At 35.5% G+C, this 25,999-nt stretch overlaps 1 protein-coding gene across 3 annotated transcripts in view; it reads left to right on the top strand.

The window, feature by feature from the left end:
- KIF27 (kinesin family member 27) overlaps window positions 1-25,740 on the top strand; it is a 30,812-nt gene extending 5,072 nt beyond the window's left edge. For 2 of the 3 annotated variants that reach the window (XM_058165720.1, XM_058165718.1), the window contains exons 4-18: window positions 1,371-2,341; window positions 7,566-7,709; window positions 7,952-8,152; window positions 10,182-10,360; window positions 11,395-11,528; window positions 12,873-13,028; window positions 13,435-13,640; window positions 14,417-14,614; window positions 15,238-15,345; window positions 16,988-17,164; window positions 18,444-18,659; window positions 21,229-21,435; window positions 21,946-22,144; window positions 23,534-23,695; window positions 24,391-25,740. In XM_058165720.1, the coding sequence (XP_058021703.1) occupies window positions 1,371-2,341; window positions 7,566-7,709; window positions 7,952-8,152; window positions 10,182-10,360; window positions 11,395-11,528; window positions 12,873-13,028; window positions 13,435-13,640; window positions 14,417-14,614; window positions 15,238-15,345; window positions 16,988-17,164; window positions 18,444-18,659; window positions 21,229-21,435; window positions 21,946-22,144; window positions 23,534-23,695; window positions 24,391-24,821 (3,689 nt within the window). In that variant the 3' untranslated portion in view covers window positions 24,822-25,740. The remainder of the gene's footprint in view (window positions 1-1,370; window positions 2,342-7,565; window positions 7,710-7,951; window positions 8,153-10,181; window positions 10,361-11,394; window positions 11,529-12,872; window positions 13,029-13,434; window positions 13,641-14,416; window positions 14,615-15,237; window positions 15,346-16,987; window positions 17,165-18,443; window positions 18,660-21,228; window positions 21,436-21,945; window positions 22,145-23,533; window positions 23,696-24,390) is intronic. The other variant, XM_058165719.1, reaches the window with a different exon arrangement.
- Window positions 25,741-25,999: the final 259 nt, after the last annotated feature.

Raw genomic sequence — 25,999 nt, 5'->3', positions numbered from 1 at the left:
TTTTATACAAAGTAATTTGTACTTTAAATGTAATGTGTTAATAGTCTTTATCAATGTTTAATAATCGCTGTCACTCATAACTAAAATAACATCTTTCAGCAAAGTTAATCTTTCCCTATTATTCTGCTTTAAAAAATATCAAAAATCAGGAAAGTCCTTTAGATAAGTGTTACTGTTAGCTGAATATTTCTAGAATAACAGTGCATACATGTCTATGGAGATTCTCAGTCATCCAGGTCATGGTTATCTCAAAGGTGTTTTTTCAAGAGGCAACTGGACTTTCTGGTTTTTCTTTGAAGACGTTTTGCTTCTCATCCAAGAAGCTTTGGTAGGAAATGGAAGGATTTATACTCCTTGCAGACAGGTGGTCATTTGCATTCTTTTACCAGCTCATTAAGATCACCTGGAGGTTTACCTGTGTCGTCAGGGTCACCTGAGTTATGCCAATTGGAGCCTTCTTGGAACTGTTGAATGCCTTCCAAGGTGGCACCACACCAATTTGCCTCTCAGGTGACCCTGATGCACAGATAAACCTCCAGGTGACTTTAACAACCTGCTAAAAGAATACGAATGACCAGCTGTGCAAGAAGTATAAATCCTTCCATTTCCCACCTTCCAGTCAGAGCTGAAGAAACTTCTTGGACAAGAAGCGAAACATCTTCAAAGAAAAAACAGAAAGTCCAGTTGCCTCTTGAAAAAAGCACCTTTAGGACAACAATGCATACATTTTCTTCAAATGTCCATTGTAGTGCTATGAGTATTTTTTCTCCATTTAAAGCTTTTTTTCATTTGTTATCTCACTTAGAGGCACAATGGATCATCATAAAATATTAAATTTTCATATAGCTATATACAGTACATGTACCGGCACCTCCAAGAATTTCCCCTACTTTACCTTCTATTGATTCTGCAACCATTTTTTATGCAGCTGAGTATAGTTAAAAAATATAAGAATACTAGGTTAGATCATCAATTTGTCCAGCTCATTAGGGGACAGTCAGTGACTTTCCAGGATTTCTAACATATTTCTTTCCAGTTCTATCTAAACTAGCAGACACTGCCTGGGACTTTTTGCTTGCAAAGCATTTGTACTACCACTCAACTATTGGTTTGTAATCTACAACTGTATGTATGTTATACTACATACATACAAATACTAGTTCTTAAATACAAGTATGTAAGAGGCAAATCATCTTTGTGGTATCACAACATACATTTTGATGAAAGCTTCATTTGCTGCTTATTTTACAATATTATATTTTATATGAATTCTTTCTTGCTTGAAAAATAACTGGATTGCCTATATAGTTGTTAAAAACTGAATCTGATTTTTTCTGAAAATGTTATATTTATAACCTTTATTGTTTTAGTAATCGTTGGTGCCAAAGATTGCCAGGTGGAAAGTACAGAAGAAGTGATGAGCCTGTTGGAAACAGGGAATGCTGCTAGACATACAGGGACAACCCAAATGAATGAGCATTCTAGCCGATCCCATGCTGTTTTTACCATCAGTGTCTGTCAACAACAGCAGCCTTTGCAGGAGGACAAAGAGGGTGCACAAAATTCACCCAAAAATTCAGGACATCAGATCGCATCTAAGTTCCACTTTGTAGATCTTGCCGGATCAGAAAGAGTTACAAAAACTGGCAACACTGGTGAAAGATTCAAAGAATCCATTCAGATCAACAGTGGTTTACTAGCTTTGGGAAATGTGATAAGTGCACTTGGAGACCCAAAGAGAAAAAACATACATATTCCATACAGGGATGCTAAAATCACACGTATCCTTAAAGACTCTTTAGGAGGCAATGCAAAGACTGTCATGATAACATGCATTAGTCCATCTTCTTCTGATTTTGATGAATCATTAAATTCCATCAAGTATGCAAACAGAGCAAAAAATATTAGGAACAAACCTATTGTCAACTATAACCCAGACTGGGATCGTATAAATGAAATGGAGCTTGCCATTAAATTGCTTCGGGAAGCCTTGCAAAATCAACAAACTAATGGACAGTCTTCTGGTAGCCAAGGGTCACAAGATTTATGCCAAGACAAAAACAGAATTCGTTCTCTTGAACAGCAGCTTGCTCAGTTTCAAATTGAAAGCTTTAATTTGCGAAATTGCATTGAAGAAGCTTATTTATTTCTTGTTGATTTAAAAAAAATTGCCAACCTATCAAAAAATCAACTTGAAAAACTGCAAGAATGGATCCATGTAGCTCAGGAACTTAGGAGAGAGGCATCTATTCCCCAGGTAAACAATGGAACAGTAGCCGACCAAGAAGGACCATATCATATCACGATTCTTCAGCTTAAAAGGGAGCTGAAGAAATATCAGGTACTTACTGTACATTTAATATAAGGGCTTAATAAAAGATTGTATACAGAAGTGTTGTCTGCACATTAAGGCAGAGTTTTGTTCAAATGAATTTACCTTCCCTCCCATTCCAGCATGTCAGCTTGATCAGTCCTACATGATAATTTGTGAGGCCTGTTAAAACAACAAACAGGAGACCAATATCTCAATTTAGTATAACTTAATATTAAAGATGGGTTTTTCATTTGGAAATGGTTCAATATGCAATCATTAATACAGCATAAGAGAACTACTCTCAGGAAATTATGGACTTCTTTCAAAGGTCAGCGCTTTGGCAGATCATCCCCAGCCTAAGAAATCTTTCAGCTTATTTTTTGGAACTTGTCTAGCTGCTTTTTCTATGGTAACATAGATTATTTGTACTTTTTACTATTTTTTAAGCTCATAAACAGTGAAGCATTCTTTTAAAACTTCAGTGGTTCTATTATCTTTCTCTTGGCTAATATTTCATTTTCATTTCAGCATGACTTGTTTCTTTATACAGTTCCTTTGTTTGCATCTCTCTCCCTGGTCTAAAATGCTTACATTTCAAGAATGTAGCTAGTAACTGAATATTGTCATTATATAAAGCATGAAAATCAATAATAGCACTAAGAATTACAAGTTATTCATCAGTCTTACCCAACACACCTGGGGAACACCAGACTGGGGAGGCTGCAATATAGTATATAAAAATTACAAATCACATTGTTTCTGGAAAATGTTACATTAGTTCTTTTAGAGATCTTTTATAAATTATATGTATATTGGTTGAATCATAAAGATGGTAAGTCCAACATCCAGAGGCATGATTTTTTTTCCTCATACATCAACTATAAACAAACAATGTCCTTTGGGTATTAAAAATGGCTCTTATATTTCCATTAGCTGCCTATCAGAGCTAGTTTAAGTAATGTTCTGCATTTTAATTAAATTATTGGGTAGGCCTAGTGGGACATAAGTTTGAAATAATTATGTGTGAATCTCTTCCTTTACCGGTGGTTCTCCTCCTATCTCTCTGACCGGTCGCAGACGGTGTTGACAGGGGGGCAGAGATCGACCGCGAGGCGCCTCACTTGTGGGGTGCCGCAGGGGTCGATTCTCTCGCCTCTCCTGTTCAACATCTATATGAAGCCGCTGGGTGAGATCATCAGTGGCTTTGGGGTGAGGTACCAAGTGTACGCTGACGATACGCAGCTGTACTTTTCCATCCCAGGCCACCCTAACGAAGCTATTGAAGTACTGTCCCGGTGCCTGGAAGCCGTATGGGTCTGGATGGGGAGAAACAGGCTCAGGCTCAATCCCTCCAAGACAGAGTGGCTGTGGATGCCGGCACCACGGTACAGTCAGCTGCAGCTGCAGCTGACTGTTGGGGGCGAATCATTAGCCCCAATGGAAAGGGTGCGCAACTTGGGCATTCTCCTGGATGGACAGTTGTCGTTTGAAGATCACTTGACGGCCGTCTCCAGGAGAGCTTTTTATCAGGTCCGCCTGATCCGCCAGTTGCGCCCCTTCCTTGACCGGGATGCCCTATGCACGGTCACTCACGCTCTTGTTACCACTCGCTTGGATTATTGCAATGCTCTCTACATGGGGCTCCCCTTGAAGAGCACCTGGAGGCTCCAGTTAGTTCAGAATGCAGCTGCGCGGGTGATAGAAGGAGCCGCATGTGGCTCCCATGTAACACCACTCCTGCGCAGGCTGCACTGGCTGCCTGTGGTCTCTCGGGTGCACTTTAAGGTTCTGGTTACTATCTTTAAAGCGCTCCATGGCTTAGGGCCAGGGTACTTACGGGACCGCCTACTGCTATCGAACGCCTCCCACCGACCCGTACGCTCACACAGAGAGAGACTTCTCAGGGTGCCGTCCGCCAAGCAATATCGGCTGGCGGCCCCCAGGGGAAGGTCCTTCTCTGTGGGGGCTCCCACCCTCTGGAACGAACTTCCCCCTGGACTGCGTCAACTGCCTGACCTTCGGACCTTTTGCTGCGAGCTGAAGACATATTTGTTTATTCGCGCGGGACTGGCTTAGAAATTTTAAATTTTAAAATTTTAAAGAGTTTTAATTTTAATATTTATATTTGATACAAATTTTATGGGGTTTTTAACGGTATAATGTTTTAAATTTTTGCCAAACATATAAGTTTTTTAATCTTTGTTTTTATCTGTATATTGTTATTGTTTTTATTGTGGCTGTGAACCGCCCTGAGTCCTTCGGGAGAAGGGCGGTATAAAAATCCAATAAATATTAATACTAATAATACTAAATTAGCAGAAAAAAATGTTATACAATAGGCCTTTTTTCCTTAGATTTCTGAAATGCCATTATGCATAATCAGAGGAACCTGCTGAACATTATGAACTTTGTTTTAAAAATTTTTTGCAAAAGTAAGGAATTTCCTCAAATCTAGAATTTTGTATTTCTTATGCAAAGCTCTAGATTTTCCTAGCTCAGTACTTTTGCCTTCCATTTTTACCACACTGAATTTAATACACTCTTGTATGAAATTCTTACCTACAGACATGTAATACTACATACAGATAATAGGAAATGTACTTCTTGATCACTAGAAATTGCTTCTAATAAGTAAAATTTGTTAAAGCTGCTTTGTCTTTTTTCCTTTTTGGTACAAATTTGAGTGTGTATGAGATAACTGCATGTGTAGCTTTTATTTATTTAGAAAATTTATATTGCCACCTATTTGCACATGGCGACTCAAGGCGGCTTACAAGGACATAAAAACATCATATAAAAGAAATAAAAATAATAAAGAGAAAAATAGTAAAATAATAACTCCCCACCCTGGCGACATTAATACTAGCCGTTTAATGGGCTCCATCCCACTCTGGGTTCCCCAGGCCCACTGGCAGAACCACATCTTCAGGGCTTTCCAAAAGAGTATTAAAGTGGGGGCCAGTCTAATATCTGGTGGGATGATGTTCCAGAAAGGGAGCCAGGCTGTTCTTCTGGGTGGGGCTCACAGCATTCCTTGCCTCCATGCTCTAGCGGGTCGGGTAAATGTAACTGGCAAGAGACGGTCCCTCCGATAACCTGGTCATGAAGGGCTGGTTATTATTTTAAAGGTGACAACTAGCACCTTGAATTGCACCCAGAATCAAACTGGCAACCAGTACAGTTCCCGCAGGAGGTGATACATGTGCACACCGCGGTCTGTACAAAATCATGCGGGCCGCCGCATTTTGCATCAACTGGATCTTTCAGATGCATTTCAAGGGCAGCCCCATGTAGAGCACGTTGTAATAGTCAAGACAGGAGGTGACTAGAGCATGAGTGACTCTGAATAGGGATTGTTGGTCCAGGAAAGGGCATAACTGACGGACAATCTGCAGGTGCCCAAAGGCTTTTCTGGCCATCTTCAAGCAGGAATCACGAGCCAGGAGAACCCCCCAGATTATGCACAGGGTCTTTTTGGAGCAGTGCCACCCCATCCAAGATGAACTTTAGAATGGGATGTGTTATAACCTGCCAGATAGTCTGTGAATGAGATTCTAGTTTGCACAGAACAACAACATGAGCGTACTTGGGTTTTACTGGTCGCACTTGTGGCTTGCTGGCCAAAATGTGCCAAGGCTGATTGGTACTGTCTTTATCATTAGCATATAATGCTGCATCTAGCAAGGATATGACTAAGGATGGCAATACTGGCATGGCAAACTCTCAGGCATATATTTCATCAGGAACTCATACGTTCAACCAAAACTCTAGTGATGTTAATAAACATAATAGATTTCCTGGAATGGTAGGGTTTAAATATTCATATGATACATTCTACATTTTATCTGGCTCCTGGGAACTCTGTAACAGTGTAATAATCTTACTTTAATGTGATACACACCCTGCCTGACTACTTGGCTTTTGCAGAGTAAAAACCAGCCTGAAAACCAACCCCCCATTTTCTGGTTCAAACATCTGTTTCCTACCTGATATGTACAGATAATTCTAGGCTTGTATCCATTTGTTTAGTGATCATTCAAAGTTATGGTGACCCTGAAAAAATAGATGTCCTCCAGGTTTGTGTCCTCACAACATCCCCACAGTCATAGAAATCCCAGTTTGTGGGTACATGACTTGCAATTACTCACAATGAGCTGCAGTTATATGTTCACCATTTGTGACCTTCCCTGCTGGCTTCACAAGCCAAGTCAATGGGGAAGCTGGCAGAGAAGGTCACAAGTTGATCCTTCTTTTGTCCCATCTACAGCACTCATTCCTGTTTGCATGTGGCTTGCACCAGACCATGCTAATCTTCTCCTAGCTCACACACAGCCTACACCAGCCATTCCCTTGTTTCTCCTGTGGCATCCTCAAACTCTTTATCTGAGAAACACCCCCCCCCACCTCTCCCCCTGCATCTTGGAGTTATGACAGCAAAGAGGAATGAATACCAGTTCTATTTGTCATAATAACTCTATTGATATAAACTAGATTTAATAAATTAGATTTAGTTGTAGTACCTCTTAATAGCCAATTGGACTATAATTACAGAAAGTAATTAAATTAGTTAAAAAGTTAATTGTTCTTTAGGTTATTTATTTACTTTCCCCCCCATTTTTCCTTCTATTTGCCAGTTTCCAGATGGCAGATGTACTGTTCAATACCAAGCATTGTAGTGACACAAGAAAATAGACTTTAATTCTCCTCATTTCTGCTGCTACAAGAAAAAATGTTTAGGAAGATCATTATGTAAGATGAAAGAGAACTTTTCCATTAGTAACTTTCTGAACAACTGTTATTAATACTACTACACCATTCATAATTAGAATTCAATTTCCTTTCCAGTCATGGTAATTCTCTTTTTAGCTATCCCATCTCAAATTGCACATGAAATATGAGGAATGTTTTTTAAAGTAATGTTATTATTTGCAGGAATGATCTTAAGGAAACAACAGGGTGCTATTAGTACACATCATTTTCCCTATAAGATCAAAATGTAAAAAGTAGCAAAGGCTTTTTTACTAACCTCTTCGTTGGTTTAAATTAGATATACTTAATTGTTTGAGACTATGTGTTCATATTTTTTGCATACTATACTTGGGTTATATACAATAAAATATATACAGTTAATGCAATATCGTACTTACAGCAGAATAACTGTATTTGCAGCAAACCTCACAATGCACTTCCATTTGTGGACTTTCCATTTCATATGTTCAGTCATTTATTGTATTCTCTCTTTATTACCTAGCAGGCTCTTGCAACAGATGCAGAAGTCTTCAGTGAAAAAGAACTGGAAATAAAAATATTGCAAGATCAGATACAAAAGCTGATACAAGAAAATCGTGAATATCTGGAATCACTAAAGGAGGCACAAGATACAAATAGGTTACAGGTAATTTAAGTTTCTGCAAGTTATTTAGGAAATCATAGATAATAGCTTAATAATAATAAGAACCAAAAAATATTACAACCATAAATAGTTTAAGAACATTATAATTAGAGTTATCATCAAGATTTATTCCCATTTAAGTGCATATAAGAATGCAATTTTAAATTTAAGTTGAATCCAAATTTCAGTGGCTTTAATTTCTGCAATTCTGTAGTTTAATAAATGCAATTTTGTTTCATTTCAAGAATGAAAAAATGGTAGAGCAGCGGCTTATAATTAACCAGCTAAACGGCAAATTGGAGAAAATGGCTAAAGCATCTGCCTCTAATGGTGCTTCTGGAGATGGACCAGCTGCAGTAATACCAGCTAAAAGGCCCTATAGTGTTCCATTAACTAAAAGTTTGTTGCAGATGAATAACATACCATTAAGATTGGATTCTCGAAAGGTATATATGAAAAAAATCTTTTTAATTAACTTTATTTGCAAATTATTAATCAAAGTTGAAGGGAACTGTGGTAACATGAGCATCTGTAGGTTGTTTAACTGATGAAAGAAATTAATGAATAATTTCTCCCATCCCATTTAAAATGGCAAATATAGTGCATTTATTTCCTCCATTTCTTCCATTTCTGTCTGGTGGTTTTGATATTCTCCATATTTGTTCCACCTTTAACATTAGAACTGGGTTCTTTGTTCTTTACTGTTCCAATAGTTTAAAAGGTTGCCCATTCCTGATATTTCTGCATTGGCAAGCTGTGGAACATAGCAGAGTTAGCATTGGGAACTGGCCTGAATAGTTTTGAATGTCACGAAAAAAGAATATGTAGTTTGGATATTGTAAAATAAAGACCTCTGCCAGAGGCTGATAAGAGGTATAAACTCAATCTGAGGTGGATCATGAGTCTCTAACATGATTCTCCGTGATCTCTTGGCAGTTTTTGATACCATTAATTGGGGTATCCTTCTGAACTGAAGTGGAGGATGCTGTGCTATATGTTTTTCTTTCTATACAAATAATTCTAGGTGTTGGCAGGAAGAAAGGTGCTGTACCTTATGGCTACTCACTTGGAGATGCTTCAGGGCTCAATATTTTCACCCCTTCTGTTTAACACTTATAAGTTACTGAGCAAGGTCATTTGTCAGGTGTGCCTCTGTTCAAAACTCAAGAAAGAAAAACCCTAACTCCATGTTTGTAGAGAAAGGTACTTTTACAAAGTATGAACTGAATACAACAAAAAGAAAGCAAGGTCTGAAGTAATAGGCACGAAAATTAAATATTGAAAGCAGTCCCAAATCCCTCATCCCCAAGGACCCAAGCTGAATGTCCAAATCCACAACTCCCCAAGGTGTCATGTGAGGTGCTTCTTCATATGGTCCCATCTATCTGGTATGCCGGTTGACCTTGACTGGCTATCAGCACTTCCAGCAGCTGCTGCGAAGACAGTGAGAACTTTCCTCCCTTTCATGAGACATCTCCACCAGCTCACTTCTCCCCTTCCAAATACCTATAGCTCCCCCTTCACATTACTATGGCAGCCGAAAGCAAGCAAGCAAGCAAGCAGCATAGAGCATTTGTCAGTGGTTGATGTTTTCCAATGGTACATTTCAATCCTGGGTGCCCAAGTGAGGCTGTCAGACTGAAGGCCGAGAATATGGATGGAGAGAATACATTCAGGGCAATCACAGCAAGACTGAGAGACTGTGAGTATTTAGGGCCCCAAATCCTGCAAATTTTCCATGTTTAGTCCTGGATGGAGGAACACTTACAGCTGGTCCATAATGCAGTGAGGTGGGTAGTAATAGACATTTTTGGCATTCTTACATAACATTAATGCTCCGTGAGCTCAACAGGTTGCCATTTGGCTTCTAGGTGCAATTCAAGATGCTGGTTTCCACCTATAAAGCCCTCCTGACTATCTGACTATGATAGTATCTGTCTGTCCTACCAATTGGACAATGCAGGCATATTCCGGGTTCCAGTGTTCAAATAGTTTCATTAAACAGGCCTTGCACTTTTTACATTCTCTGTTATGCCTGCTCTGTGTAATAGCATATCCCTTGGAAGTTCATATCCCACCCCCACTTCATTTAAAAATTTCCTGGAAACATTGCTTTCCCCCAGGGCTGGATTAGATGGGTGGTAATTATCTTATGTATTTTTACTTAGTCTGAAAGTTTTCTCTTCTGGGTGTACATTGCTTTTTGTTTTATTATTTTTACTAATTTTAATGTTGTACACAGTCTTTATGGAGGTGGGCAAATTTCTGATTTGACAAATAAATAAATAAAAATAGCAAGTAATATAGTTCTGATTATCAGGACAAACAAAGATGTAAACACAATAACTCATCCTAACCTTCTCTCCCAAACTGGGGATTTGAGTCATATAAAGTTACTTGCCCTACATTATCCACTGAGTACTTTAAAACAGAACCTGAATAAAAATATTTAATTTTTTAAAACTTATTTAAAAGGTACACACAAGCCCTCCGATGTATTCCTTAAGTAAAGTTATAGCTGGATTTCAGACCCGTAATCAGATCATGATGGATCACATAGAAGAGCAAGATGAAGTCCTTCATTATTGCTTTTCTGATCACAGTGATGATGATGATGAAAACAATGCCAAGACTGGAAGGAGATTCAGATTTAGGTATGTTTTTGATCACATAGGACCAATATGATAATTAGAGCTTGTGATATTTAATGTACATATCTGTTAGTGCACGTTATGAAAATAAATTTAAATTTGAAACAATTTTATAGTAGACAGTAAGAAGCTGAACCAACAGTCAACAATGTTTTCTGTAACTTCTGGTGGGGGACCTTCAAAGGGCCCTCTTCTGCTGATCTGAGTAAGAGGAGGTTAATGAAGATGGTCCCTCAGTTTGTCTAGTTCTAAGCTAGTTATAGTTTTAAAGATAAACCCTAGCACTTTAAATTTTGCTTAGTAGGCAACTAGCAACCACTGCAGATCCTTCAGTACAAGATATTTATGATTTATGTCCCCTGTATCATTTAGTAACCTAGATATAACATTATACCCCAATAATTGCAATTTTTGGATATTTACAAAGGTAACCCACCTAAATGACATTGCAGTTTAATTCCAGAATAGCTAATAGAAAGTTGTATTTCTGTAAGATGCAATAGTTCTTATAAAACTCTGTCTTTGAATTCATCAATAAACAAGATAACAAATGCACCAAAAGAAAATAGTAATCACATTTTTATTTAGTAGCAATACTCACTGTTTTGTTCATAAAATATTATTTTACTGTAAACATGCTTACAATTACAGATAATCCTCGACTTATGATCGTAAGTGAGCCCAAAATTTCTGTTGCTAAGCGAGACAATTGAGTTTTGCCCATTTTATGAACTTTCTCATCACAGTTGTTAAGTGAATAAATTAGTAACACGGTTGTTAAGTGAATCTGGCTTCCCCACTGACTTTGTTAGCTGCCAAGCATTTGAATTTTGATCTCACGATCATGGGGATGTAGCAATGGTCGCAAGTGTGAAAAATAGTCATAAGTAACTTTTTTAGTGCCGTTGTAACTTTGAAGGGTCACTAAACAAATAGTTGCAAGTCAAGGATTACCTGTAATACATTTGTCATCTCAAGCTGTATTTGTATGTTTTAATATTTTTTTTTAAAAAATGCCTGCTTTAATTTTTATTTAGACGTTCCTTAAACCGTACATGGACACGGAAGCAGCAGCCTTCTAGCTATATAACTGAAAGAAAAGAGGTACAACAAAATGCCAGTTCAGAAATTGGAAATCTTTCATCAACAGATGCTGTTACAGATAAAGAAGGTAAATTGATATACCATTATTATTGTGTCTTATGTAGTCCAAATGCCTTTCAATAAAAATATTTTTAAGCAAACAAGCTCTTAAAAAAACTAACAGTGCATTCAAACATGTAATGAATAATATACCAATTCAGTAAAACTTTAAAAAAATCTTAAAATGTATTTTATTACCCTAAGACTTAAACATGTAGCATTTTAAATTGTAATCAATAAATATGGAAAATCATTCTGAATGCCAGCAAATGAGAATTAATATATTACAGGTGACATTTTGATATTATACACATCTCCATATTACTGCATGCTATTTTTGAACACTGTATTAACAAGTTTAAGTTTATCTGCATTGGCCGATGTTCACACAATTAGTTTTCAAACTACATCTGGAAGCTTAAGTAACTCACTATGCTATATATCCGTGATGGCGAACCTATGGCACGCATGCGAGCCGTCACCCCAGTTCAGCTCTACTGCGTACGTGCGCAGATCTCCCACCAGTCAGCTAGTCCTCAGGTCTCTGCTGTATATGTGCAGGGGGCGGGGGGCATGTGGGGATGCACATGCATGCAGGGGGTGGGGCGTGTGCAGGGGTTGTGCATGCATTGCATTTTGGGGGTTCAGGCACATATATATATATATATATATATATATATATATATATATATATATATATATATATATATGTATATATATGAAATCCCCATTCGTGTATTTGATACATATACAGGTAGTCTTTGACTTATGACCACAATTGAGTCTAAAATTTCTGTTGTTAAGTGAGTCAGTTGTTAAGTGAATTTTGCCCCATTTTAGCACCTTTCTTGTCACAATTGTTAAGTTGTTAACTACTGCAGTAGTTAAGTTAGTAACCCAGTTGTTAAGTGAATCCGGCTTCATCATTGACTTGGCTTATGAGAAGGTTGCAAAACAATATGACCCCTTGGACATTGCAACTGTCATAAATAGGAGTCAGTTGCCAACCATCTGAATTTTGATCATGTGACCATGGTGATGCTGAAACAGTCATAAGTGTGAAAAATGGTTATAAGTCACTTTTTCAGTGCCTTTGTAATTTCAAATGGTCACTTAACAAACTGCTGTGAAGTCGTGGGCTACCTGTTGTTTCTTTCATATATAATCAGTTGTATTCATAAACTTTCTGTACTTAACAATATATACTAAAAATAGATATCAACCTTTAAAAAAATTCTCTTCTACAGAAATAATTTTATAATATACTTTGCCTAGTTTTGTTCTGTTAGTCCCAAAACTGCTTACACCTAACATTTTAGGCCTCTCTGAAAATTATATTGTATGTTCTTAAAATAGTATACTTTCTTTACAGGTGCAGATATTGAATTTATCAAGAAAAGTCAGATAATAAATGTGCAAAAGTTAAAGAATTCAGAGCTAAAACTTATTGCTGCTAAGCAAAAAATGAATGAACTTACCCTTAATATCAAAATGAAAGAAGAACTCATTAAAGAATTGGTGAAAACGGGTAAATGTATTTTATGACTTACACTTTGAACATAAAAAAAGAACCAAGTTTTATATGAGATAATGATTGCTGCACAATGCAAAAACATTTTTTTAAAGGCAGCCTAAAGTCAATGTATAGCATTTGTTAAGATTGGAGCGATCTTCAGTTTGTGAATTTTTATCTAAAAAGTTACATTAAACGATCCATTTATTTCAATTTCGTTGCCCGATCCACCTCCTGGTTATTTTGAGAACAAAATATGTTTTGTTCTCGAGGAGCCATATAATTTAGTATCACTTGGACCAGTTTTTAAATTTTTTTGTAATAAATATGTTAAATGTTTTTTTTTAAATGCTAACAATAGCTGCTACAATGCCAAAAGTCACAAATGAGAACTCCATTTTTTAAAATTAATATTTTTAAGGCAATGATGCTCGATCTGTAAGCCAGCAATATTCTCTGAAAATAACACAGCTGGAACATGAAGCAGAGCAGGCTAAAATTGATTTAGCAGAAACACAAAAGCAACTGCAAGAACTAGAGAACAAGGAACTAAGGGACATTGCTGAAAAAGCCAGATTACAGAAAGAATTCAGAAAAAAGATGGATACAGCAAAAATGAAAGTTCAGGTATTTACAATCGGGAAATTCATAAAAACCTGTGCATAATCTTTAAAAAGTACAAAATAATATGTTGTCTCTCAACTAGAGAATAGATACTTGATATTATCATAATTCATGTATCTTGCTGGTTTGGTGTGATATAGTAGAATAGATTTAATAGCCATGGCAACAAAGGGACTTAGATCATGAACTGGAGATCAGAAAGCTACTCCAATGGAGGGTTACTACAATGCTTTGTTATCTGGCTACCTATATCACTCTGCCAAATACAGTATGGATCTTTTCTCCAGAAATGTAGTTTTTTTGCTCATTTGCCCTAAGCTTCAATTCTTGTCCAAATAGTTTTGTATATCATATGTAACCTAGATATTAAGAAATATAAGCCATAAAATTACTTCATTATGGAGCATTTCCAATAATAATTTCTTTTCTGAAAGTAATATTCTCCACTTGTAAAAATCCTTGATTAATTAATGGACTCAATATTGTGCCAGGTACCAAGACATTAATATGATTTTAATTTTATTTATATTTTGTCTTTCTCTTTATGTGTGTGTGTGTGTGTGTGTGTGTGTGTGTGTGTGCGTGCATGCGTGTGTGTGTGTGTATGTATATATATATCTCACTTGTGTTGAAAATGCCTAAAGATAGTCATATATGCAATGAACCATAATTAAACAAGCAGAAAGTTAGTAAAAAAAGTCCAAACCAAACAATAAAATATTATTATATCACATACGATAACAGTAACTGATGAAATAAAATGTACTATGTGACTTCAGGTCATACAGAAAAAACAACAGGAAACTAAGAATCTAGCATCATTATCTACCCAGAATGAGAAACGTATATCAGAATTAGAACAGAATATTAATCATATGAAAAATCAACAAGCCCAATTACAGAAAAAATTGCGGGAAGAGAATGAAAAAAAGAAAATACTGGAAACAGGAGTCCAGCAAGGTCAATTAAAAATCAAGGTAAATATTTTATTTCATATGTAAATTATTACTATGTTTAATGACAATAGTTTCATTTCATTTGATTGTGATAAAGGCTCCTAATTCAAATCGTATTTCAATTCTGAATTTACTTGAGACACCATGTATTTTATTTCAATTCCAGGCTTTCAACAGTTTGTATTAAGTTGATATCAACCGTTGAGACTTGTAAAGATTACTGGTGTGTGTGTGTGCGTGTACACGCGTGCACGCATGTGTACCTTTGAGTCAGTCTTGACTCCTGGTGACTAGATGGGCAAATCCCTTCAGTCTTCTTGGCAATATTTTTTGTAAGTGGTTTTTCTATTAGACTGCCCCAGAGTCACCGAGCTAGGTTTGTGCCTACAGCTCATGATTTCCTGGTTTTTAGCATGGTATCTTTAACTATTATATCAAACTGGGTCTGATTATGTATTGAAAGTCTTAATCAAAGTGATACATAAATATTAAATATAAAGGAAGGCTATGACTGTATATGATAATTTATCGTCTTCTGATAAGGATTATAATACTTTGTCCCTCTAAAATTTATGTTTCAAAATGAGAACTGAAATACTCAATATTCTAATAATAATATGCATAATTTTTTTTTTTACTTACAGGAACTTCAACAAAAGACAGAACAGCAGGAGAAGATTCTAAAGCTAAAGGATAAAGAGATTGCTGCGTTTAAGAAAAGAAACTCAACTGGGGCTCCCCAACAACTGCAGGCAATTGAAGTTTTGTAATGCTAGTCTGCTGAAATGCTTTTGATGGCCTTGCTCTACTCTATCCATAATATGTGACTACTAAAAAATGGTTAACTTATTAAGAAAATTCTGAATTTGGGGTGGGGGGAACAAGACCTTATTTTTACCAATCATAAGAGGTTGTGTGAATCATTTATCATGCAATCAACCTTGCCTCATTTCCCATTTTGGGAAATGGCGCAGACCTCAAACAAAGAAGTAGTTTTGTCTTTGTAGAGGAAGATTTCTAAACAAAAATAGCATTTATTTTCAACTTAAGAATCTCTCTTGTGTAATATCAATTGTCAAATGCCTGAATTTTGATCACGTGACCAGGAGGATGTTAAACAGTTCTAACTGTGAAAACCAGTCATGTCACTTTTTTCAGCACTGTTGTAACTTCAAACGGTCACTAAATGAATGGTTGAATGGTTCTAAATCAAGGACTACCTGCACTTGAATGGTTTCCTTCTGAATGCTGGTTCTGGTCCCTCAACTAAAGGACAAGCTATGCAACTCCCTGTTCCTGCTCTTCAGCCCATACCAATGCAGCATTGGCTCTTATTCCTTTTCTGCTCCTTCCCCAAATGTAAAAAAATGGGCAGCCTATAAATTTTATAAATAAATAATCTCACATCCCCCAAATTTTTGCCTGCTTCGTGAAATATTCTTGTTGCGATTATACCATGGGTATATAAATTTGCTGAGGTAACTGTCAACCATCCCTCAATAACCCTAATGGCAGGCCTGAAGAAAAAGATGGGGGTGTTACTTGGAACCCTGAAACCTAATCCATTTGACAGCAAACAAGCGCAAGTCAGCTGAAATAAGCAGATATAATCATTCAACGTACAGAACTCAGAGGTGGGCAAAACTACAGAGCCAGAGTACGTTCTATTCTCCCAATGCATCCTGATTCAGAAGACTTTTTGTTTTGTATTTGAGGTACCGGCATGAACCAGATAATTCAGCTGCCTCATAGTCCCACAGGGAAAAGGGGAAGGAAGGGATTTTGCAGGCTACAGAAGGCTCTTCCGCACAGCAATTTGTTTTGATTTTTCTTAAACAAAGAGTGATAAAGCATGGAAAATAAAAAAAACAGCATCAAGGACGATCCCCACTTTCCCAGTAAAATCTACATCTATAGGAGTCATTATTTTAAAAGGCATAGAGTTTACAAATGTACATTTGTAATCTTTAAAAATATATACATATAATTTTTTAAAAATCTATGTTTATATTTCTATTTGTAAAAACACTGCAATGGGATCCTTAATGTGTATACTATTTTGCAAATCACAAGATGTATTGATTTAAATTGTATCTGTCAGATTTGATGTTATAACTTAAAAGATTGTGTTTTTTTAGTAAATGGTCAAACTATAGTTTTATGAGATATGCCATTTGACCTGACTAAATTAAATAGTCCTCTACTATTAATCTTAGAGTATGTCCCATTGAGTTGAATGTGACTTCATTTTGGGTAGATGTGCATAAAATTACACTATAAATGCCAGTTGGAACTTTTAACCCATTGAAAAATAAACACTGCTTAAGATAGTTTTAGTAATATAGTATTAAAGTTTGAGAAGCTAAATTTGTGCATCATTTCTGCTCAATGTAGAAATTAGAAGAGAAAAAGAAGTGCTTAGATGAAGAACTAGAAAAGATTTTGCACCAGCATCAAGAGTTAGCTGCTCTGGAGGAAGATTTAAAAAGAAGAGAAGCGATTATTTTAAAGAAGGAAACACTGATGCAGGAGAAAAGCCATTTGGAAATTAAAAAACTGAGATCCAGTCAGGTACTTTTTAATACTGTGGTATGCTAGGAATTGAAATTAGAAATTAGCACTCTGCACTTGCACTCAGCTTCCTATGTATTCAGTATAAAAATGTTTTAGCAATTTCAAATTAGCTGATTTTTAATGAGAAATATTGGATACATCTATTACTGAATGTTTTGTAATTTTTTTTTGCTCTTTCTCCATAATAGCCAATAACAGTACATGTCAAACCAATATAGAAAATGTATTTTGTTACACTGTATTGTTATCAAAACAGATGATATAGTTTTGGTACAAGTAGCACTTGTGCCATTCTTAGATTGCCTTTGCATTTGCATGCCTACACTTTTTCTGTTGGGCAAAATAGCAAATTAACTTCTTGGTGTGTTGTGATGCAAATGCAATTGCTATGAAAATGTTTTTATTTATTTATTTTATTTTTTATTTTATTTGATTTTTATACCGCCCTTCTCCCGAAGGACTCAGGGAGGTGTACAGGCATGGTAAAACCGACAATACAATATACAGGTTTAAAATACGATTTAAAAAACTTATTTAAAATTAGCCTGGTGATTAAAATTTACCATACTAAAAAACCCCGTTTAAAATTAATAAATTAACATTAAAATCCCAATTTAAGCCAGCCCCGCGCGGATAAAAAGATGAGTCTTCAGTTCGCGACGGAATGTCCGAAGGTCAGGTATTTGGCGTAAACCCGGGGGAAGCTCGTTCCAGAGTGTGGGAGCCCCCACAGAGAAGGCCCTTATTTATTTATTTTTGCAAGATGAATGCTGACATGGAGTCCCACTGACAGGAACTCTTAACTTGTTCCATCTCCTTAGTTCTGCACTTTCCTCCATCTGTAATATTAAACTGCTAAGAATATGCTTCCCTTTCACTTATATTTTAAATTTAATTTAAAATTTTTAAATTTTAAATCCCTTTCACTTATCTTTTAAAGTTCAGGCAAAACGTGGTAGATGCTCTTACCAGATGACCAGTTAAATTTAAAATTACAAAAGAAGCTAAAGAAGTTGTGGTGAAACCATTACTCATGATTTCAGAGAAACAAAATCTAGCCAAAGCCTATCTGCATCTAGCCTATATTATATTCATTATAGATACTATTAGTTCAGCCATGGAGGGATGAAGATCTCCTAAATTTCTAAAATGTTTCCAGGAGAATATATTATATGAAGATTTATGCTATATTAAACTGGATAGTCTTTAAAGTGCCATATCTCTCTTCAAAATTATTGTTCTTAAAGAGGTGATATTTTCATTTGTGATTTCATAGGCTCTCAATGAAGATAGTTTGAAATTATCTACTCGTCTAAGTATGTTAGATCAAGAACTTTGTGACAAAAATAAGCAGCTTCAAAGGAGTGCCACCGATGAACAAGGGAGGATTTTTGAAGAGGTTCAGACTTTGCAAAAAGAAAAGGATCAGCTGTTGAAAAGAAGAAACAGTGTGGATGAGAAATTAAAAAATGGCAGAGTGTTATCAGCAGAAGTAAGTCATTATTTATTTGGTATCTATTAGCTGCTGTTAATAGACAAATCCAAATGGAATCAAATAAGTAGGCAAATTGGTAATATATAGACCTGGTAATTTTTTTTAAAAAAAGGATCAAGATATTTTGTTAAAACCTTTCAGAAGTGAAAAGTACCTCCAAGGAAAGATGTCTTCTTCTCCCATTTTCTGTGTTTGTGTATTTTCTTCTCTGCTTCTAAAAAGCAGCCCCTATATGTTAAGGGATGTATTTTTGTTAAACTAAGGAATGCAGTTTCATTAAACAAAGAGATAAGGAAAAGTTGTGAAAGATCATATGATTATAGAACTATGGAGTGCTAAATAGGGCTAAAGAATTAAGGATATTGAGAATGAATAAAAAATCCTCATCTTTTTTTTTTCCTTTTCTGGATTATAATTTTAAAAATTTCTCATTTTGAAATATTTGTTTGTATACTTACTTCCATTATAGATAGAAGAGACTTTATTTAAGCACAAGATGAGAAATTTGAGAATTGGTTCCTTTTCTATAGATATTTATATGTTTCTGCTTTCCCTAAGAAGCATATGATAGGCTTCTGAAGAACCTATCAGTTCTTCAAAATAGTTCGAAAGTTACTGTAATAACTGAATGGCATAATTAGACTTTTAGCATTTCCTGCAACACATAATTGTATATATATTTATAGTATATATAAATATAACTATAATATTGTATTACAGTATGTTTATAATCACAGGAATTGTGAGATTAATTAATTAATTAATTAATTTTGTCACAATATATGTAAGTATCATACAAAAAGATTATATAGTATATAAACATATATATGAGTAAATATTAGGAGATATATATATATATATATATATCTCCTATATATATATAGGTCTTTGGTTGTTCGGGTTTTCTCCCGTGTAAAATTGGAAGTGTCTTGGCGACGTTTCGACGAAGTCTCATTCGTCATCTTCAGGCTTCAGCTTCGTGCTTCTGGGAGCAATGTGTGATTGCAGCTGTTTCTTCCTTTTAACTGCTAGTGGGGGTTTGAACTGATTGGGTGGGAGCTTGGCTGTGCTCTGATTGGATGGGGGTTTTTCTGTGCTCTGATTGGCTGGGGGTGTGTCCTGTGTTGGTGGGGGCTTGGTTGTGCTCAGTCTAGTCTGTGCTGCAGGGGGATTTGAGCTGGTGAGCTGCATAGCTGTTGTTTGGCTTTGTGGTCGTGCTACATCTTCAGACCCCACTCAGACCCCACTCAGACCCATAGTCAGCTCCATAGGCTCACCTCTACAAAACCTAGCCAAATTTCTCGCCAAACAACTACAGCCCTATGCAGAATCCATCACCTCACACGTAAAAAACTCATTCCAGTTCATAGAGATCATAAAGAAACAAAACTTACAGCCCAGCGACCTACTCGTGAGCTTTGATGTCATATCCCTCTTCACCCAAGTGCCATGAAGATGTAGCACGACCACAAAGCCAAACAACAGCTATGCAGCTCACCAGCTCAAATCCCCCTGCAGCACAGACTAGACTGAGCACAACCAAGCCCCCACCAACACAGGACACACCCCCAGCCAATCAGAGCACAGAAAAACCCCCAGCCAATCAGAGCACAGCCAAGCTCCCACCCAATCAGTTCAAACCCCCACTAGCAGTTAAAAGGAAGAAACAGCTGCGATCACACATTGCTCCCAGAAGCACAAAGCTGAAGCCTGAAGATGACGAATGAGACTTCGTCGAAACGTCGCCAAGACACTTCCAATTTTACACGGGAGAAAACCCGAACAACTAAAGACCTATATACAAACACCCGTGAAAACCTCAGAAAACAAATATATATATATATATGAAGAAGAAAAGAAAAACAATACGACAGGAACGGTAGGCACGTTTGTGCGCTTATGCACGCCCCTTATGGTCCTCTTAGGAATGGGGTGAGGTCAATAGTAGAAAGTTTTTGGTTAAAGCTTTTAGGATTATGGGAAGAGACCACAGAGTCAGGTAAAGTATTCCAAGCACTGATGAGTCTATTACAGAAGTCATATTTTCTGCAATCTAGATTAAAGCAGTTGACATTAAGTTTAAATCTATTGGTTGCTCTTGTATTATTGCAATTAAAGCTGAAGTAGTCTTTAACAGGAAGGACATTACAATAGATGATTCTATGAGTTAAACTTAGGTCTTGTCGAAGGTGACGGAGTTCCAAGTTTTCTAAGCCTAGGATTTCAAGTCTGGTGGGATAAGGTATTTTGTTGTTTTCAGAGGAATGGAGAACTCTTCTTGTAAAATATTTCTGGACACGTTCAATTGTATTGATGTCAGAGATATGGTGAGGGTTCCAAACGTGAGCTGTATTCTAGAATTGGTCTAGCAAATGTTTTATATGCTTTGGTTAGTAGTGTAGTGTTTTTGGAAAAGAAGCTACGCAAGATTAGGTTTACAACTCTTAGAGCCCTTTTTGCTATGTAGTTGCAGTGGGCTTTGGCACTTAGATCATTTGACATGAAAATTTAATAACCTTCAGATTTACTGTAATACATTTGACATTTCTGCTTTCTTTCTTCCTAGGAAGAGCATGTTTTATTCCAGCTTGAGGAAGGAATTGAAACCTTGGAAGCAGCCATTGCTTATAAAAATGAAAGCATACAAAACCATCAAAACTCAATCAGAGTCTCATCACAGATCCTTACACAAAGTGAAGCCAGTGTGATGGGAAAGTTGATATCATTGTCCGCTACTGAACTGCGTGCAATTCTTTTAAAGTATTTTAACAAGGTTTGTCAGAATAGTATTCAGCAATGAAGATTTGGCCTGTTCTTTTTATTGGTACAAAATAGCTATCTGATGTACTTCAGATAACTCATGAACATAGGAGTTATAAAAATAATTTTTGTATGAAAATACACAATACAAAAACTGATTACAGTATTTGTTTTGGATTCTTACACTAGACAAAGAGAGGATTTCCCCCCGACATTTACATTCTATTATTCTCTGAATTTAAATTATAACACTTACTTAAAAAGTAGCCATTCTATCTGAGTGCATGTATCATAAATCATCTAAAAATATTTTGTTCCTGGTAATTATGTGTTATAACTCTGAGAGCAGTGAAACCACTGATTTTTATAAACATGTTTCGTAGCACATTTGAATTAGATTATTTTATTTTATTAACAATCCCTGTTCAAGTTTCAATTGATTTTTTAAAAATTATCCTAAGCAACAATGCATTAAATTTATATTCAAACAGACTTTTACAAAAAGAATACTACTTATTTTTAGGTTGTTCGACTCCGTGAGAGTGAACGTAAATTGCAAGTGCAGTCTGAAGAACTGAGAATGAGGGCAATGGAACAAGAAAATATAATAAGAGAACTTGAATTGGCACTTGAACATCTCATGCTGCAATGTGACAGGCGCCTCACCCTTCAACAAAAAGAACACGAACAAAAGATTCAGTTGATACTACTTCACTGTAAAGGTATTGGATCTTGCGTCTGGTTAGACACAGTGGGAAATAGTTCTCATCCAACAAGACAAGACTTTTATTAGAGCTTCTCAAAGAGAATGAAAATTTGATAGGTCCTAACTGGTCTTATGAATCTGATTTTTTCTGTACATATCACAGAGCTATGTTTGCTCTAAATGTGGGGTATTCATTAGAATCAATATATAAGATTAAATATTTGAACACTAACGTAAAATATAAAATCTTAAAATTTTGTTACTGCCACAGCTTACCCACAAATTACAATTCATAGCACTAGAGACAAAGAGTTATGAGACTTATTATATTAGCTCTTGCTTTAAAATGTCATTTGTAATAAACTCAGATAAACATGCTTTATATTAGTAATTAATATTATTCATATTCTTTTAACATATTCCATATATAACTAGAAACAAAAAGTCAAGATTTGACTTCTTTCTTTTTCTATGACAGAAATTCATTCATTGGATGTTAGAACTGATGAAAAGGGGAGATAATTGTTTCAAAGCTCCATTTCTCCCAGTCTCATGTCAAAGTTATTCAGTAGCAGGGTCAGAATTAAGACCACAGTGGGAAAGGGAAAAATTTTGAAGACCTTCTTTATCAGGGGAATAGAATCTATAATTTATAGAGGAAAATACCAGTAGTCTTTGACTTATAACCACAGTTGAGACTGAATACAGTCATCATGTGATTGGACTCAATTTTATGACCATTTTTACCTCAGCCGTTAACTGAATCACATGATTAAGTGAAGCATGCATTTGTTAAGCAAATCTGGTTTTCCCCATTGACTTTGCTTTTTGAAATACAGATGGGAAGGAAACAAATTGTGACCATAAGGCATTGCATCTGTTGTAAATGTAAACCAGTTTGTTAGGTGCTTAAATTGTAATCAGTGACCATGGGGGAGATGCGATGGTCATAACTTTGAGAATTGGTTGTAAGTCACTTTTTTAGCACCATAGTAACTTTGAACCATCATTCAATGAATCTGTACCTGGGTACAATATCCTCAGGTTCATCAAGAGGTGCCTCTTCCAACTTAATCTCATTATTGCTTAAAGAAGTAATTTTCAAACTTCAAAATAGGTGCAATTTTCTGCTTTTTTAAAACATTAATGACCGCATGTTTTTCTAATTCTCACAAGTTTAATTAACTGCTTTTTGTTAGGTGCTTCAATTATGTTTTTTTTAATCCATGGTTATTCATTTTTCTATGACTTTAAAATCATAGGGTTTTTTAAAATATTTAAATGTATTATTTTTCACAAAGTTGGAGACAAAATGCTAGCAAGATGCAAAATAAATGTAGCTTTGTTCATTGAGTTGTAATATATTTAATGGAACATAGTAAAACAAATTTCTGTCTTTTTTTAGACCAGGAAAGTGAAAATATTGCAGAAACTATTAAAGCCTATGAAGCTAAAATTCAGCAGTTGGAACGAGATTTGTTTTTTTATAAGAAAACCAGCCGAGAGTTAAAGAAGAAATTAAAGGATGTTGTTGGAGAAGCAATATATCATTCTAAACAAAGTAAATGTACGAATATTAGAGCTAAAATCCTAATATAGCTAAAACTTAGTAATTCACATTAAGAGAAAAGTTCTCATAAAGATCTCTCTATCCCTCTATTATCTACCTCTATTATCTACTGATCCATCTATCTATCAAATTTAAGTACCACCTATCTCATTCTGAGTGGGATTGGACTGCAATGTTATATTTATAGATTACAGACAGTATGGATTTTTTTACATTTCTTTTATTTATAATAATTTTTAAATATACTTTGTATTTCCTTTCAAGGCAAAAGTTAAATTTTAATTTTCAGATAACAAACCAAGATTTCAGATAAGAGATTTTTAATTTTAGCAAACACAGTCTCTGGTTTTGATTTTAAATTCCCACTAATAAGTGTCCTTTGGAAAGACATAGAGATATTGGCAGCATAGCAGGGACAATATCTGAAAGTTGAATGTCATCTGACTCCTTCCGACACACACATACAAATGAACACATCCCATTTCCACTAATGAAAGCTTCAGGTTTAGAGTCATTTCCATAAATGAAAGGGTAATGCAATATCCAAATGCCAATGCTCTTCTTTATTAACTTTTAGTTGCACAATCTGGTCATTTTACAATAACAACGTTGAATCAACTAAAATTTGTAAAAACTGTAATATTTACCTTTAAGCATTTAAGTTAATTGCTGCTTTGAATATTCCATTTTAGGTTATGCTTCTAATGATGGGATGCTAAATCAAGAAGAAACAAGTATTTCTTTAGAAGAACACGGACAGAGACCCCAAACTGTAGGGAAATTGAAAGAAAGAAACTGCACTGTAGGTGATATAGGAACACAGCAGACTTCACCAGAAACATTTGAAGAGGAAGTTGCAGAAGCAGTACTCTCTACCTCTAATAATCATGAGGAGCCAACAGGGAAAGTACAACATTTCACGAAATCTCATTCACAAGCATTTACTCATTCACAGACAGGCAACCCAGTGACCCAACTTCAAGGAATAACTCCAGTAAAATTTTCCCGGAAAGAATTACGCCATATCCCAGTTTCTGAGCTTTTATCAAGACGAGCTATTATAAATTCTATTGCTGCAGATTCCATTGAAATGCCTAGAAAATCTCATGACCATACTATGTAATTCAGATGACAATTCAGAAAGTAATTTTGCAGTTTCTTATTTTTCCACAATATTTCAGGAAATTACAATGTTTGTATAAATTACTGTTAGCAGTTATTCTTCACCTTGGTCTTTCATTTTGCTTTCAAGAAAACTAATTCCTTTTTGGCACTGGCATGGTAGTATACAAAGGGGAACAATTTTGTCTTTAAATAATTTTTTAATTTACATTTTTATTAATATGGGTTTTTATTCTTTCAGTACTGTGCAGCATTATACTATGCACATAATATAGAGAACTGATTTACACAATCCTAGTAGCATACTAGTGAGAACAAAGAAACATAAATAACAACGTGCTCGATACCTTCCATGATTATGAAAAAACACCATAGCGAAGAAAGGGCTATCATTTTATTTGTAACTGATAATTTTTAGATAAATCAATTTCCCAGACACCCATATAGATATGGACAGCATACAATGAAGTAGAAATGTCCTTCAAAAACTATTTTTCTAAGATATTAAGTAGTTAACAAAAGGAAAAAATTGAAAATCCCTCATTTAAAATAAACACACATTTACATCTCAAATGCAAACCTTATCCCTAACTTACTTGACTATAAAAATCATATTTGAACTAGGCCTGGAACAGTTATTAGTATAATTTTGACAATTTTTAAAGTAATTTTTTTTATTTCTATAATCAACATTAAATCTATTTCAGTGATTGCTTATACAGACGGGGATGAACTGAATTGAAGTGTAATAAAAAATTATTTTGCTGTGTCAGAATATCTGTACATCCCAGTGTTTAACCCAAGATGAAGTTAAATCTGATTAAAATAAAGCCAGAGACTCTTTCAAATCCTTTCAAAATATTTGTATCCTGAGTCACTGTTTTAGGAACAGAAGTTGTTCCTAACCAATAAAAGCTCCTACTGGTGAAATGGGCAGAGATAAATGTTGATTTTCTTTTACTTCTGAAGAGAGTAACAAATTTTCAGAAATCTTTCTACGAAGAAACATTTGTTTGTGTATGGTACATTTGTAAGTAGTTTCACAACCAGAAATACGGATTATCTCTGAAATGCAATTTTAGAAACATTAAATATTATTTTAAAGCTAAAATCATCTGAAAAATGTAGTTGCTTCACATACTGGTTCAATTCAGAGCACGTGGAAATGGAGTTTTAGTA

This window comes from Ahaetulla prasina, chromosome 2, assembly GCF_028640845.1.
Source record: "Ahaetulla prasina isolate Xishuangbanna chromosome 2, ASM2864084v1, whole genome shotgun sequence".
Classification (NCBI taxonomy): domain Eukaryota; kingdom Metazoa; phylum Chordata; class Lepidosauria; order Squamata; family Colubridae; genus Ahaetulla; species Ahaetulla prasina.
This window is presented reverse-complemented; position numbering and strand designations above follow the sequence as displayed.